This window comes from Dasypus novemcinctus, chromosome 3 (assembly GCF_030445035.2).
Source record: "Dasypus novemcinctus isolate mDasNov1 chromosome 3, mDasNov1.1.hap2, whole genome shotgun sequence".
Lineage (NCBI taxonomy): Eukaryota > Metazoa > Chordata > Mammalia > Cingulata > Dasypodidae > Dasypus > Dasypus novemcinctus.
In genome coordinates, this window is record NC_080675.1 from 16,759,682 (window position 1) to 16,776,868 (window position 17,187).

The 17,187-nt window shown below is 49.7% G+C and overlaps 1 protein-coding gene across 7 annotated transcripts in view; it reads left to right on the forward strand.

Moving 5' to 3' along the window:
• TTC7B (tetratricopeptide repeat domain 7B) overlaps positions 1–17,187 on the forward strand; it is a 304,943-nt gene that overhangs the window by 25,995 nt on the left and 261,761 nt on the right. For 6 of the 7 annotated variants that reach the window (XM_058292461.2, XM_058292482.1, XM_058292458.1 and 3 more), the window contains exon 3: positions 6,721–6,889. In XM_058292461.2, the coding sequence (XP_058148444.1) occupies positions 6,721–6,889 (169 nt within the window). The remainder of the gene's footprint in view (positions 1–6,720; positions 6,890–17,187) is intronic. The other variant, XM_058292485.2, reaches the window with a different exon arrangement.

Sequence of the window (17,187 nt, forward strand, 5' to 3'; positions counted from 1 at the left end):
AGAGAGAAGTTAATCAGGAATGTCATTGAACCCACAATTTCCTGCCTACAGTAGGTGGCTTGTGACGGTCAACCGTCTCTCTGGCCCAGAGCTGTGTGCTGTTTTCACACTGTGACAGCAGCCTGAGCCCCCTGGTGGGGAGGGAGCCCCAGACGGAACTTCCTTCTGCCCGAGTGTTGGCCACAGGAAATCTTCAGCCATGCCCTTCCGTTTGTCTACCCGATTTGCTGGTCTCCATTTATACTCAGCTTTTTCTTACCCTTGAATGTGTCTTTCGGTTCTGGTTTCTTTTTCTTTTTTTCTCCCAAAAGATTTATTTATTTATTTCTCTCCCCTCCCGCCCCACCCCAGTTGTCTGTTCTCTGTGTCTGTTTGCTGCATTTTCTTTGTCTGCTTCTGTTGTTGTCAGCGGCATGGGAATCTGTGTTTCTTTTTTTTTTTTTTTTTTTTAAAGATTTATTTATTTATTTAATTTCCCCCCCTCCCCTGGTTGTCTGTTCTTGGTGTCCATTTGCTGCGTCTTGTTTCTTTGTCCGCTTCTGTTGTCGTCAGCAGCACGGGAAGTGTGGGCGGCGCCATTCCTGGGCAGGCTGCACTTTCTTTTCACGCTGGGCGGCATTCCTCACGGGCGCACTCCTTGTGCATGGGGCTCCCCCACGCGGGGGACACCCTTGCGTGGCACGGCACTCCTTGCGCGCATCGGCACTGCGCATGGCCAGCTCCACACGGGTCAAGGAGGCCCGGGGTTTGAACCGCAGACCTCCCATATGGTAGACGGACGCCCTAACCACTGGGCCAAAGTCCGTTTCCCTCTGTGTTTCTTTTGGTTGCGTCATCTTGCTATGTCAGCTCTCTGCGTGTGTGGCACCATTCCTGGGCAGGCTGCACTTTCTTTTGCGCTGGGCAGCTCTTCTTACGGGGCGCACTCCTTGCGTGTGGGGCTCCCCTACACGGGGGACACCCCTGCGTGGCAGGGCACTCCCTGTGCACATAAGCACTGCGCATGGGACAGCTCCACACGGGTCAAGGAGGCCCGGGGTTTGAACCGCGGACCTCCCATGTGGTAGGTGGATGCCCTAACTACTGGGCCAAGTCTGCTTCCCCGTTCTGGCTTCTTTTGAGTCCCCTTTCATTTCTTTTTGCTTTTCAGAGGTATGATCTCTCCTCGACTGGTCCTGCCCCTCTCCTGCCCGCCCCCAGTCAGCTCACGCTTTCTTGACTCTGGACACCTCCCCACCCCTGAAATCTGGCTCTTGCTGCTCTCCTGAAGTTGCTCTCGTTCTGTTAGCTTACTGCATCCTAGCCCCTTCTTGGTCATTTTCTCTGGAGACCTTTTCTTATCCAGGATGTAGTTTCCACTGAGGACGAGCGGTCTTTGGTGATTGAAGCTCTGATGTCTTTTTCCTTTTAACTGTGATGATTTCTCTTTCCTTTTTCTTCTCTTCCCATCTCAGAATCCTGTTGGAGAGGTGAGCTCAGACCCTCCCAGCTCCTGCATCCTTTACGCCTGTGAGCTTTCATTTTGAGAGGTGCTTCCTCATCATCTGGCCACCTCCTTGGCCCTGTCACAATGAGGGCTTGGGCAACATGTGACTAAATGAGTGGCAGTCAGCTGTAGGGCCACACGCTTGTGCAAACCCTTTCAAAATGGTCATCAGTTTGGAAGAGAGACCTTGGGTGGCTCTTCCACTGGGCACAGCTCCTGGCCCCTGTGACACCCGCTTGCTCGGTTGGGTTCTTAAGAACTCGGTGCTGCATCTGGGGCTTTAGAAATAAGTCTTCTCTTGTTCCCTGTTCCACTTTTGTTCAGAGTTAGCCAACAGCGGTCTCTGTGTCAACTGCTCTTAACCACGGGGGTTCTGGTGACACTGGCAAGCCTTGACCAGCTGGAGAGGTGGAGCTATGACGGGCACTTGGGGCCACAGCTTATGTGGCATGATCAGAGTGGGGCAGGGGAGGGTGTGTGTAGGTGTGACTGGGTGGTATGGGGAATGGCTAAGGGTCCCTTTTCCAGCCTGACATCTACCTGGTCTCTTTTCCACTTCTAACCCACCTAGCTTCATCTTGAAATATTAGTCTTTTCTTTTACCAAGTGCTAGTAGTTTTCATTTCCTCCCATTTTTCACTCTCCATCCTCTACAGTCCAATGCAATAGTAAAAAATAGTTCAAAATCCTGAATTTGCGTCCCAGTTCTGGATTTATAAGCTGTGTGACCTTAGGAAATCACTTAACCATGCTGAGCTTCATGTCTTCTCTTCTGTAAGCCTACTTAGCTCAGGGTCATTTTGAGACTCAAATGTGGGAGTTCTATAAAACTGTACAGCACTAGATCCATGCCATTTATTGTTATTGTTTTGGCTCTTATATAGAAAATTTGCCTTCCACTACTGTTTTTCAGTTTCCTTTACTTTATAAAGAATGTTCCAAAGTGGCACAGTTTTTCCTTGGGTGCATTGCTCCACTCACACTGGCTAATGTGAAATTTCCTCTTTTCTTGACACAGTCTAGCAAGAGTCCTGGCTGGGAACTAGCTAAAGTCCTGTGCAAATATAGGTGCTCACAAAATACAAATGCCTTGAGCTGGAAAGACCAGAGTAAGCTAGCAGTGTGGTGTGGTAGGAAGACCCCTAGACTAGGACTCAGGAGAACTGGCTTCTGATTCGAGTCAAGAAAACTCTGCTTATATATTGAATTGTGGCCCCGCTTTACCACGTGCCAGCAGCCGAGCTGTCTTCCCCTCCATACCATGCTGTGCACTGGACTCACCCAGCGAGCCTTTCTCAGGGTGTCCATATGGGACCTCTAGACTGCGCTCTTCTTCAGTCCCCTGCTGATTTTCCATCTGGCCTTTCAGTTTGCCTTTTTTGAAAAAATAGATTTATTTATTTTTTGTATTTCTCCCCCCCCCCCCCAGTTGTCTGCTCTCTATGTCCATTTGCTGTGTCTTCTTCTGCGACCACTTCTATCCTTATCAGTGGCACTGGGAATCTGTGTTTCTTTTTTTTTTTTTAATTTCTCTCCCCTTTCCCGCCCCCGGGTTGTCTGTTCTGTGTCTATTTGCTGTGTCTTCTTTGTCCACTTCTGTTGTTGTCAGCAGGGAATCTGTGTTTCTTTTTGTTGTGTTATCTTGCTGCATCAGCTCTCCGTGTGGGCAATGCCATTCCTGGGCAGGCTGCACTTTCTTTCGCACTGGGCAGCTCTCCTTACGGGGCACACTCCTTATGCGTGGGGCTCCCCTACACGGGGGACACCCCTGTGTGGCACGGCACTCCTTGCGCGCATCAGCACTGCACATGGGCCAGCTCCACACGGGTCAAGGAGGCCCGGGGTTTTCACCTTGGACTTCCCATGTAGTAGGCGAACGCCCTAACCACTGGGCCAAGTCCGCTTCCCTTAGTTTACTTTTTACCAGTGGTTCTCAGGTGCTAAAGGGAAGAAGAGAAAACCCAGTAGAATCACCTAGAAAATCTTTTCAAAATACCAGGTTTGGTCTATTCCCCACCTTAGCGAAGAACCACTATCGTGGGTGCTGTTTTCATTTGTTTTCTAAAATCTGTTTTGATTTTTCTGTTTCCAAATATAATTCTAACTTCTTGCATTGGCATCTCTCCCACAGGCCTCTCATAAAGCCTGTTTGCTCCTTTTTTTATGTTTTAGGAGGTATGGGGGACTGAACCTGGGACCTCATGTATGGGAGGCAGGTGCTCAACCACCAAGCTACATCTCCTCCCTCTTTGCTCCCTTCTTTGCCCACTCCACCATCCGTCCTCTCCAGTGCTGCCTGTCGTCCTTGCTCCCTTTCAGGAAATGCCTGGACGCCGACCACCAAGCTCTGCCTGGTTGCCTGTGTCCTGCTGCCCACCTTGTCAGAGCCGTAGATTGCAGAATAGGGCAGGTTCATGGGAGCTTCTGTCAGCTGAAAAATTTAGCCTTTGAATATCTCGAGTTTGGAGGAGAAGGCCTGGGTGAGGGTGATAAATCTGTTTCCTTATATAGATGGCTGGGACAACTCTTATGTTGCTGAGGGCTGTGGGCAGGAGAAGGGCAGAGGATGAAGTTGGGGGGTGGCTGGCAAGCAGACCTGTCCTGCCTGGAGAGGCAGGGGAGCCTGTCGGGATGTGACAGCCCTCAGCCTCTGGGGGGGGCCAGAGGTCACTAACCTGAGCTTAACAGACTGGAGCCGCTCAGCGAGAAAAGCCCACCTCTGGGAAAAAAACAGCTCTTGATTTTTTTTTTAAGATTTATTTTATTTTATTTATCACCGTCCCCTCGCCCTTGTTGTTTGTACTTGCTGTCTGCTGTCAGCTCTCGGTGGCGGCGCAGGCCAACCTGCCCTCACCGGGAGGGCCCGGGAATCGAACTTGAGGCCTCCTGTATGGTAGATGGGAGTTCAACTGCTTGAGCCACATTCGCTTCCCTCAACTCTTGATTTTTGTACTAGTTTAGAAAGCCCCTCTCTCTGGGCTGCAGTCTTGTGGTACATCGCAGTGCAGAGGGCAGGACCCCCCCTGGATGGCCAGTGGCAGCTTTCTTTCTTGGGAAGGGTGCTTCTAGGTTTTACTCCGCAAGCGTTTATTCTGTCCATGACCCAGCCCAGCCCAGGGCAGCCACTGGGTTTTGTTTTATTTTGTTTGTAATAGCTTTACTGAGATGTAAATCACATACCATACAATTCATCCAAAGAAAGTATACAATTCCATGGTTTTTAGTATATTCAGAATTGTGCATCTATCATAATTTTTTTCACCCCCAAAAGAAACCTTGTGCTCTTCAGCTGTCACTCCTCCATCCTCTCCCTGTCCCCCCAGCCTCTGGCCACCACTAGTGTCCTTTCTAGTTCTAAAGCACTTTCACCAGGGTACTTTAAAGTACTGCGGGTGTGTCGTGCGCGGGAGCCCGGTAGGGCCAGGGAGGCACCAACTGCCGTGCGGGGGGAGGCCGAGGCCGCAGCTGCAGGGAGGCCCCGGCCCCCCTGCGCCTGTGTCTGGCAGGACCAGTGTGAGACCAAGATAGAATCCTTCCCCACTGCCCCCGATAATCAAGAGTTCTGGCCGGACCTTCGAGTGCACACCGAGCTAGTGCGGAGCCAGATGAAAAGCACAGACTATGGCGCTGAAACGGCTTAATAAGGAACTTAGTGATTTGGCCCGTGACCCCCCAGCACAACGTTCTGCAGGTCCAGTTGGGGATGATATGTGTCATTGGCAAGCCACAACTATGGGACCGGATGACAGCCCAAATCAAGGCGGTGTATTCTTTTTGACAATTCATTTTCCTACAGACTACCCCTTCAAACCACCTAAGGTTTCATTTACAACAAGAATTTAACATCCAAATATTAACAGTAATGACAGCATTTGTCTCGATATTCTAAGATCACAGTGGTCTCCTGCTCTATTTCTAAAGTTCTTTTATCCATTTGTTCACTGCTTTGTGATCCGAACCCAGATGACCCCTTAATGCCAGAGATTGCACGGATTTATAAAACAGACAGAGATATAAGTACAACAGAATATCTCGGGAATGGACTCAGAAGTACGCCATGTGATGCTACCATAAAGTCAGAATAACCTGCATTATAGCTGGAATAAACTTTAAATTACTGTTCCTTTTTTGATTTTCTTATCTGGCTGCTCCCCTATCAGATCTCATCTTTTTTAATTTTATTTTTCTGTTTACCTCCCTCCATTCATTCACGTGCTCATCTGAGAAGACTTAAGTTCTTCCAGCTTTGGACAATAACTGCTTTTAGAAACTGTAAAATAGTTACAAGAGAACAGTTGCCCAAGATTTAGAATTTTTTAAAAAAATGGAGCATGTGTATTATGTGGCCAGTGTCTTCACTCTGACTTGGTTATGAGACTAAAACCCTTCCTCACTGCCCTAACATGCTGAAGAAGGCATCTGAGCGGGAGGGAGACGGATGCTCAGTTGTCACATCAAAGGAAGCAGCATTGCTCTATGGAGCATCCATTCTTTACGCCTTCCACTGTTAGAGATTTGAGGTTACACGATATACTTTATGCTCATAACTGATGTGGCTGGAGAATTGGTATTGAATTTATAGCATCAACAGAACAGAAAATGTGACGTATTTTATGCACGTCAATAAAGGAACGACCTATTCTTGTTCTACAGAGAATGGAAATTGGAAGTCAAGCACCCTTTGTATTCCAAAATCGGGTCTCAAACATTTTGCAATTTTCATTTAAATTGTTAGGAAACTTGGAGCTATTAGTTAATCTATCTTCCAAACTCTGTTTAATATAGCACTGAATAAATGAAGCATGTTGTCAATGGATGAGAGAACAATTGAAAAAAAAAAAGTGCTGTGGATTTGCCTCTTCTGGCCATTTCATATTAAATGGAATCATGCAAACATGGCCTTTGGTGATTGACTTTTTCTCACCTGGCCTAAGGTTTTCGAGGTTGCTACACGTTGTGGCAGGTATCAGAGCTTCATCTCTTATGATTGCCGAATAATATTCCGTTGTAGGGATACTCCATATTTTGCTCACCCATTCATCTGTTGAAGGACATTTGGGCTGTTCCCACATTTTGGCTGCTGTGAATAATGCTGCTGTCCACTTTCACATACACACATACACATTTTTGTGTGGAGAGCCTCAGGGTTTTGCAGCAGGACGTGGCTGGGCCCCAAGGGAGCGTCACGTGTGATATGGTGGGAAAATGGTTTTTATCTCTCCTTTTCCTTCTAGTCAGAATTCCTACAAGAATCCAATCTGATCATGGCCAAGTTGAATTACGTGGAAGGAGATTATAAAGAAGCTCTCAACATTTATGCCCGGGTGGGCCTCGATGACCTGCCGCTGACCGCCGTCCCCCCCTACAGGTTGCGGATGATTGCGGAAGCTTATGCCACCAAAGGTGAGGCTGCGCCCTCTCTCCCTTGTGGACTCTTCCCCCATGTCCCATATCCGGAGCCAGCAGAGCCTCGCCGGAGCCTCGCTTTTGACCCCTGGACCCTTGCCTGGTGATTAACGCCGGCAACTGCTGGCAAAGCCACCGGGCCAGCCCCGCTGCACAGATGGGGTGATTTTAAGTTCAGCAGCGTGTTTCCTCAGAGCCTCAGTTCTTCAGTTATCACTCAAGGAAATGGAGGAAAAACGTTTCAGTCAAGTTGCCTGATAATTAATATGCAACTTAAGTAGGGACTTTCCTTCATCTCCTACTGCACAGCATATGTGGTCCCCCGGCCGCAAGGCTGGCTGTGTTTTTATTCGTTCCACTGCCTCTGGGCTAATTAAGGCGAGTTGGCTGATACACGTGGCAGTGACTGTAACAGCCAGCCACCCACTGTTTAACTCTGGGCCCGGGATTCAGGGGATAGAAGAAAGTGCAAATACCATTCCTCCTGTCACAAAGGAGTTCATGACTTAGCGTGAGTAGCTGCAGTACAAAGAAAGATGACAGAGAGGCAGCTCACAGAGTACTTGACCTTCCCAAGCTGCGTTCCTTGTCTGTCAAATGGCTATGATCATATCCACTTCATTGAGTTTTGGAAGATTAAGCTAAATAATGTGTGCACAGTGCTAACACAGTGCCTGGCACATATAAAATGCCTAATAAATGATATTTTTAAAAATGTCAACCCTAGATAAGGTAGCAAATGGTAAATCCCAGGAGCAGGTAAAAGCTTCTCACAGACAGGAGAGGCCACTGCAGTCCACCAGGACCAGGAAGCCTTCTGGAGGAAAAGGGACACTTTGAGCTAAAGGCCACGGCAAAAAGGGGACCCTGAAGCAGCTCTGCTCCTTCCTGCCCCCTGCTGTCCAAACCGTTGATTGACCGTGTCTGGCACGGAGGCCAGGGCCAGGTGATCTGACCCTCCCAGCTGCGGGGAGCCAGCTGCTTGTGTGCTGTCCACACTTTCTGGCTGAGGTGGGGGGTGGTGGGGGTCCCGCATGCCTTGGTTGTCCCGTGCGGCACTGAACAAAGCCCCGGCCGAGGCCCTCTCCTCCAGAGCTCTGTGAGGGGCACGATGTGTTCGCCGTTTCCTGGGGAGCCTGGCGCGCTGCTGGGTTCATCTACTTAATTTTCTAAATGTCCCTGTGGGCTGAGAAAAGGGCTTTTGCTCTTGACACTCTTGCGGTTTGGGGGGCATGGTCCTTCCAGGCCACCTCAGGGGGTCCCGGGAGTGCCTGGCTCGTATTTGCATCTGTCTGAGCCACGGCATATGCTTGTCTGCCACGCAGCTGCCGTCTTCTCTCCGGTGCCCACTCAGCCGCCTCACGTGCCTTAGGCTGATGGGAGCTTGTGGTGTGTGCACGTGTGTGTGAGAGAGAGAGATATTCTGGGCCAGGGACAATATTCTGGAATGAGAGCAAAGCTTTATTTGGTGATTCCAATCACCAGTCACCCAATTGCCCTGGAGCCTGCTTAGCAACAGGAAAGAGCCTGGTCTTAGGATTGGCTCTGAGACAGCCCGGAGGAGGCAGACCGTCTGCAGGTGGCACTGCCAGCTCAGCTTCTGGCTGCCGGGCAAGACGGGCAGGGAGGATGGGAGACTCGGTCCCTCATCTGCCTCTGGGTGTTACCTGGTCAGCAGTGGGCCCCCGGCCACGGGGCTGAAGCATTTGGCTCTTGGGACACGCTGGCTGGCTCACAGGAGACCTGGCCCTGCCTAGTTTCTGACTCTGCTGGTACATGCAGGGTCACATTTGCACAGGGAGAGGGAAGGTCGCTTTTTCCTAGGGGAAGCAGGCTGCAGCCCAGGAGGACCCAGGCCCTCAAGAACCTGGGTTGGCCAGGTGAGAGGTTGTGGGGAATGATGGCTCTAAGCGCTGACTTTGAATCATCTGCCCGGGACCCACTCTGCCTCCGTCGTGTTCTGATTATGCAGCCTTGTGCAAGTTCCTTAACCTCTCTGTGCTTCGGTTTCCCCAACCATAAATCTCTTGCTGGCTTGTCATGAGGATGACATGAAATAGCCTATGTGAAATGCTTAAATCAGTACTTGGCACATAGTGAGCACAATGCGAATGTCAGCTTAAAAGATAAATGTTTGGTGGTGGATGCAGGGAAGGCACCAGAAGTAACTGATAATAGTGGAGGGGGATTGCCAATCTCGTTCTTAGAGGTGTCCAAAGACGGACGAGTTCTCTGAGGCCCTTGGTCCTAGCTCTGTGTAGGGATTTTCCTTTCTTGACCAAGGCTTTTGGGGACTTTCAAGGGGAGTTAGATGAATGTCAGTGTACAAAGAAACCCTTAAATCAGAAGTTGTGAACTGCTGGACAGCAGGCTGCCTGAGATGGGGTTTGCTTAAGCTTCCTCAGTGTTTCCAGCACTTTTGAATTAGCTGTTAACGTTTCGGCATTCGGACCACCTAGTAATTATTTTGCTCTCTGGCTTCTTTGGAAAGAAGGGAAGAACAGTTCCCTCGTTCCTGCAGGGCAGTGCCAGGCTGGGGCTGAGTGGCAGCAGCCCCCTGGAAGGGCATGCAGCCAGCTCACGACCCTGCCCTCTCTACCTGCGGGCTGCCGTCGGCCTTGGGATGGACCTGCGCTGCCTCACAGGTCACCTGGCCTGACCAGGGCTCTCACCGAGAGCCTGGGAATGCCCCTGAACCCACACATCTGCTCTTCCAGCCGTGACTGGGAACTCTTCCCCCGGCCAGTCATGCCAGCCTTCGCTTGCAGTTAGTCTGAAGCCAGTCTCTCTGAGTTACTGAGACGCTCCTACGGGCCAGTCCTGTGGTAGGTCTTTACTGTCTCCTTAATTCCCCTGAGCCTCTCATTTGCAGACGAGGTTGATGAGCCTGGAGACATTACTAGGCCCGTGTCACTAGCTAATGTCGAGAGAGATTCCTTTATACAAGTATTTCATTCAGTCTTCACAACCACCCCATGAGGTTCTTTTTCTTTCCATTTTACAAATGAGAAAACTCAGGAGGTTAGCTGACCTGCCCAGGTCCTGCAGCCAGGAAGTGGCAGAGCCGGATTTGCCCTCAGAGCCTGGTCCCGGCCCTCAGGCGCGCAGCTGCTGAGTGGCAGAAGGGGAACTCGGGCCGAAGGGTTCGGTTCCTCGTCACTGTGCTCTCTTGGCATGTGGACCAGAACTCACTTGGGCCAGGCAAGGTTTCCTCAGGTGGAAACCATTCAGGTCATTTGAGAATGCCCCAGATGTGTCGCTGCTGCACCCCTCTTCCCGTTCCCACCCCGTTCCTCCACCCTAACTCCTCACCCTCGCCGCCTGTAAGAATCCTTTCTGTCCCTCAAACTCCCATGTCCCGTCGTCTCTGAAGCCCTCTGGGACTCACCCAGTCAGAAGCAGTCAGATCCTCCCCTGCTGTCGTAACACAGTAGATCTGACTTACAGGAAAACCATATAGAGCCGGCTGTACTGTGATCAGGCACCCGTAAGGGAAGAACTCGGACTTGTTGGCTTGTGACTGGCACGTCATTGGTGCTCAGTTACTGAATGAAATTTGTAAATGTTCCCTTGCTCGGATTTCTCCCCCAGAAGTCCATCATGTCATTCAGGCGACTTTGGGGCTCCTGTCATGTCAGATGTGCTTCCTTTGCCTGTTGGTAATGTGCCGAGTATTTCCCGCGATCCCTTCGCTCCTCGGAGGCTGTGGGAGAATACCTGTAAGGGTACGCTGATGTCACACTGGAACAGAGACTCACACCACCTCTTCCCCAAAGGTGCTACGTTTCTGTCCATTTCCCTTGTTGGCACTCCTAAATGGATCTCAACTTTTTAATCCTTTCCTCCTATTTCTTAAACCTGAATAGAGAAATAGAGAAAGGGAATAGAAGCAATAGAGAAACTCTTTAGCTTCTGGCAATACTGGGCCAATCAGTAAGCAGAGGACTTTGCTCTGGGCTACAGCTTGAGCTGTCAATTTAGTCTCCAGGTCACTGAATGGCCCTGGATCTTCTCCCAAAGTGGGATTTTTAGGGTCAGGGCAAAGATGGCCCCTGTTCACATTGGGACTTGGATCTCCTGGAGATGGCGTGACTTTCTACAGCTGGGATGGTGGGAACTGGAAGAGGCTTGCGATGTCATCACTTCCTGAGGATGACCTTTATAAATAGTTTTGGTATGGCGCCCTGCTGTAATAATTGGACTAAAATATGTTGGCTCAAACACGAGGGAAGCTGTTTTTTTGTTCCTCTAAGAGTCTGGTTGGTCCAGACTAGTGGAGCAGCTCTGCTCTCTGAGGTTACTGTTCCTCCACCACCTGCTGGGGTGCATCCTCATCCGCGTGACCGAAGCTGCGTTACTGGTGCATTGCAGCTCGTGGATGGGGAGAAACAGAGAGGTCTAGGGTCAGCAGAAGCCACACACATCACTTCTGCTGACAGCCTCCAGGCACCTGGGAAAAAGAAGAGAAGAGATTGGGGCATGGGGATGGTAGTAGTGGTGGTGGAGGTGATGGTACATAAGCCTACAGTTAGACGTGGCCATGGGTGTCTGGTCTCATGGACCCAGTCCTAGACTGTTAGAGGGTCCAAGGAGAGAGGAAAATTAGCCTGCACTCTGGTGAGTGAGAGGGATGCACAGGACCCTGAGCTTGTGAGGATTGGTGCTCAAGAGGGGGGAGATTATGGACCTGGCAACAGTGGGGTGGTGTTGACCTTCCTTTCCAGTCTGTATTCCAGGACCTTGATAGTCAGCTCTCATACAAACCTTTTATTTTCCAGTGGAGAAGCCTATGCCAGAGAGGGGAAGGGGCTTGCCCACATCACACAGACTGGAGGTAGGACCAGAACAAGGGGATATAGACCCTGGCCTCACTCTTCTTAGAAAGCTTCTGCCAAGCTGCATGACCTCTCTGGGCAGGTGGAGAAGGTGGCACCATGTCGGGTTGCTTTGTGGATCCTCTTCCATCTTCTCTAGTCCTCCTTCGCCCCTGGGTTTAAAGTTACTCCTTTGATGTTTAAGAGCATGGGGCCTTGGAGTCCAGACTGCCAGGTTTAATCTTGGGCTTTGTCACTTACTAGCTTTGGGATCTTGGACAAATTGCTTTCACCTCTCTGGTTCTCAGTTCTTCATCTGTAAAGTGGGGATAATAATTGTGTCTACATTATAGGGTTGTTGTAAGGAATGAATAAATACACATAAAGCATTCAGCATGAGGCTTGGCAGGTTAGCAAATATTTTTATTCTTACGGGTCCTTTGCATTTTACCCCAAATGCATCGATTTCTCCAGAAGCCCCAGGTGACATCTAGCTATAGGGAGCATTTATTATTATTATTTATTATTTATATTATTATATATATTATATATATTATTATTTATATTATTTATATTATATATATTATTATTTATATTATTTATATTATTTATTATTTATAGGATAAAGGAAGAGGTTGACTGTCTTCACAAATACAGCAGTGCCAGTTTACATATCCCAGTGGATCTGCTCCTCAGGCAGAGGGCTTGGCTCAGGGGTGGGACTTGGGAACAACGTGTTTAGAGAGAAATCTGTAGGAGAAGATTGAGGGAAGATCGGGGGCCTGGAGTACTCCTTAAGGGGGAGGATTCGTTGATGGTGCTGAGGATGGGGAATGCCCCTTGTTCAGGGGCAGTGGGAGGGGTTACCAGAACAGGATTGCTTGAGGGTGGGGTTCAGCACAAATGCTCACCTGACCAGTTTGCCCAGGGCTTGACCCTGGAAGGTTGGAGGTCTCTGGAGTGGGACCCACACCATGGTTTAACACAAAATGCAATCCAAATGGGATGGCTCGGCGATTCGGGCATTTTCCTTTGAGAAGCAAGAGCAATGCACACACAACTCTCAGACACAACCTGTCTCTCCCAGGAACCTGCTGCAGCCAAGACCTCGGCTGGTGAGAGGGGGCTGTCAGAGGAGGAGAAACCCTTTCTTGCTCGGGCTTCAGGGAGGCGGCTTGTCTCTTCCGACTGGGTCTCCCTGCTGGGCTGGAGGCCAGTCCCTGAGGCCTCCCCGCCTCTAGAGCCTGCGGACGCCCAGACCTCGGTGCCTCGCACAAGCGTGGCTGTGGTGAGGAATAGCAGTGAGGAGCCGGGGACTCAATCACGCGAGGTCCCCCCCAGGGAGCGTGCCAGCCTCTTTTGCCTTGCTCACTCTGTGCAGTGGGGCTAGAGCTCTGTTTCCATGTCGTGAGCGTCGAGCCTAGGAGTGGAGAATCAGAGAAGCAGCCGAGGCGCCTGCCTTCCAAACCCGGCAGTGCAAAAGGCAAGGGAGCTACTCAGGAGGGGCTTTTCAGGACAGCCTGTACCCCAAAGCGGGACATGACAGAACCCATCCACAAAAGTGTCCCTCTCAGTTCTGCTCTCCCTACCTGGAAACCCCAGCATCTTGCCACACCCACCACCTCAACTCAGCATAGTCAGTCTTTAGGCCAGAAGCCTTAAAACTTACTGACAAAACGTTTTGGGGGTAGGGAGTGGGTGTAGCTCAGTGGCTGAGCACCTGCTTCCCATGTGCGAGGTCCCGGGTTCAAATCCCTGCTACCTCCCAAAAAAATGTGGGAAGAGGCTCCTGGGAATTGCTCACTGTCTTCTATGGGCTCTAACTAGTGGATAACCAAGAGGGAAAGAATACACTAATGAGGGGCTTTTATCAGCTGTTACTTGTGTTTTTCCATTACACTTTGTGCAGTCATGGACACAAGGATGGTGTCAAAAAAATACTTGGAACGAATTGGTCGTGACTTGATTGTTGTCATGCTCCTGAATGGCTGTCACTTACTGAGACTAGGAAGGAAGCCTCTACTGTTCATCAGGGTTTTTTCTCCATGAAATATACAAAGGCAGAGAATGTTTCTGCTTTTTCTCCTTAGGGTTAATTCTTAAACACTAGATGTCAGGGCGAGGCCCTACCTCCAACAGGGCGACTTTGGGACAGAGTTTCTTTTTCTTAAAAGATGGTTTGTGTTTCTGCTTCAAAGCTCATTATTCCATACTAGAATACTGTCTCCGGACAGTAGCCTTGCTTTCCCCCAGGAAAATGGAAATGTGTTCCTTGGGGCCTCCCAGGCCATCACTTTTTGGGGCTCTATCTTTGGGCATGATAGACTGCTCTTCCAGGAGAGTGTGGTGCATTGGCTCCAGTCTGGCCATGCCGAAGGCATCCAGCGGGTGGACAGTGCCGGTCCACTCTCCTCCCTGCCAGGGCCAGCTGCCCCCTCCAGGCTGTGGATTGACGTCTTCTGGGCCAGGGGGCTCCTTTGCTTCAGCCTGGGTGTGGTGGCTGGGGCTCGTCTCCTGAGCCAGCTCATATAGACTATAGAAGCTGCAGGGGTTGGAGGGGTGCAGTACTGAGAGGATCTGAGGCCACTTTGGGGCTCAGTGGGAGACAGTGTGGTGAGAGAGGCATGATGGCTGCTGGGGGTACAGGAGTGGGGATGGTGTGCAGTGGTGACAGGGTGTCCACGTTATCTGCCCTGCCCCAGCCCCAGAGTGAATGCGCGTGCTCTGTTCACAGTGGCTTGAGCAAATGAGGTATGTGTGTGTGTGGGGGGAGTGCAAATCTATGCCAGCAACTAAAATCCCATCCTGCAGGACTTTTATTTATTTGTTTGTTTGTTTATTTATTTTTCTCTCTCCCCCCCCCCCCCAGTTGTCTGTTCTCTGTGTCTATTTGCTGTGTGTTCTTCTTTGTCCGCTTCTGTTGTCAGCAGCACAGGAATCTGTGTTTCTTTTTATTGCATCATCTTGTGTGTCAGCTCTCCATGTGTGCGGCGCCATTCCTGGGCAGGCTGCACTTTCTTTTGCGCTGGGCGGCTCTCCTTACGGGGCGCACTCCTTGCGCATGGGGCTCCCCTATGCGGGAACACCCCTACGTGGCACGGCACTCCTTGCACGCATCAGCACGTGGGCCAGCTCCACACGGGGCAAGGAGGCCTGGGGTTTGAACCGTGGACCTCCCATGTGGTAGACGGACCCTAACCACTGGGCCAAGTCTGCTTCCCCTGCAGGACTTTTGACGATGAGGCCAAAGTACCTGCTTTGGGTATATGCAGAGGGGCATAAACAGTGTATGGAGACTTGACCTCCCAGCCCAAGCTGAAGACTAATTTTGAAGTTCTGCCAGTATCTGTGAGCTAAGGACTCTTTCAGTTGTAGTAAAAGAAAGACCAGCCCAAGGTGATTTCAGTCACAGCTGGATTCAGGGCTCAGAGATTCTTTCTCTTCCTTTCTCAGCTTGCCTTCCCCTCCGTTGGCTCCCTTCTCAGACTCCAGGTTACTGGAGCTGCTGCGGACTCTGATTCTGTTAGTTGTAAGTCCAGTGGGAAACGAACTTGTTGGAAAGCTCAGCCAGCTTCTAATTGTGTCTTGTAGGCCCTGGCCAGATCACCTTCCCAACCTTGATCTTGTTACAGTGCCCAGTGTCGTGCCCTGTGATGAGCTTAGGCCCACCATGAAGGCTGATGTCAGGGGAGTCAGGGGATAGTTGCCAGAGGAATGGTGAATGTCCATGACAGATGTCCACAAGCGTGACTCCTCTGAATAGGGACCATCTTCTCCAATAGGCTATGGCCCTTTATTCCCTTTTCTCCTTTGAGGTGGACTTGCAGGGCAAAAGGAGAAGGAAAAATTGGGAGTGGGGGTGGGGAGCCAGGTGGCTGCTTGGTGACAGAGTCTTTGTGGGCTGGAGAGAGCCTGGAGACCAGCCCATGTCAGGTGGGTGACTGCTCAAGGGGATGGAGGAGGTGGTGTCATATGTTGGAGGACTCTTGGGCGAAGAAAGACTCATCTATTCTGGCCTTGGTGGAAAGGGCCAGAGCCAGGCAGTGGAAACTGTTCTAGATCTAACTTTAGTCCCATATATGGAAGTCTTTCTAACAGTCACAGTGCCCCAAGGTTTGGCTATACCAAGCATTTCTCTTTGGATTAGCATTTATTAAACCCTGCCCAAAGAGTCAGGTGTGCTGCTCAGCGATTTACCTGCATGATTGCACTTCACCCTTAGAATGATCTTATGCCATAGAGATTGTCATTCCCTCCAGTAGGCTTGAAAGACTGCATTTCAGAGATGACATGGCATTCAGATCAAGGCCTGTGGACTCCAAGAGCCATACTCTGACCTCTCTATTGAGCTGGCTCTCAGTTGGAGCGTGACTTTTGGGCGGGGAGCTTGTTGAGATTCTGGTGTCAGAGAACCTGCCAACCCCGTGAGCCCATTATTCTCTGCTTCTTAAATAATTTAATCTAAGTCTCACTTTTCTCATCTACACAAAGGGGATAAAAATACTTTCGCAAAAGTGCTGAGAAGACTAAATGGGACAAAATGGGAAAATGCTTTGAAATGTAGAAATCTGAGGTTAGGAGAAGGGGATTTGTATAGTCTGACCTCGCATGCCCCTGGGGTTGGGGACAGCAGGTGGCTGTGTTAGTCCTACCCTCCTCATTGTCCCCTTGACCCAAAGGCCCTGCCTGTCCTGCTCCTGCCTTCTTCCTGTGCCTGGAGTTGACTTCCTACAATTTTATTTTACTGTTTTTCTTAATAGAGACAAAATATGCATATACTGTATAAAAACCAGAAAATACAAACCAGTCAAAAGAGTCCAGAGGCAACTGCTGTTAACACTTTAGTGAATTTCCTTCCAGATCTTTTCTATACTTATACTTGAGGGTATTTTATAAAAAGGGGATTATACCACATACACTGCTTTGTGATCTGCTTTTTCCCCTTCACTGCAGGTCATATACACTTTCCATGATAACAGATACATTTCCACAACATTTTAAGCAGTTATATAGCATGGGTGGATGAAGTATAATTTATTTAACTAAAAAACATCAATTTTTTGACATTTAGGTTGTTTTCAGCTTTTCACTCTGACATCAAAGATATGCTACATGCCCTCTCAGCCTGGTCTTTGTACCATGTATTTAATTACTTCCCTAGGAGAGGTTCCCAAAAGTGGAATTTCTGGGTTGAAAGAGAATTATTTCAGGACTGCCCAACACAACGGCTGTGCCTGTGTGCTTTCCTGCCTGCAGTGTGTGAGGGACCAGCCTCCTGTGTTCTGGCCAGCACTGAACAGCCCTTTGATCTAAAAATGAAGAAATTACTGTTCAATTGTGTGTTGAGTATAGACTATTTGGAAAAGAAAGAAAAATAAAAAGCAGAAAATAAAAGCAGTGACCATGCTGCCACCTGAGCCAGTTAACCACTGTTAAAGACATATATATATATATAACATAGGTTTGCACAATTGGGATTGA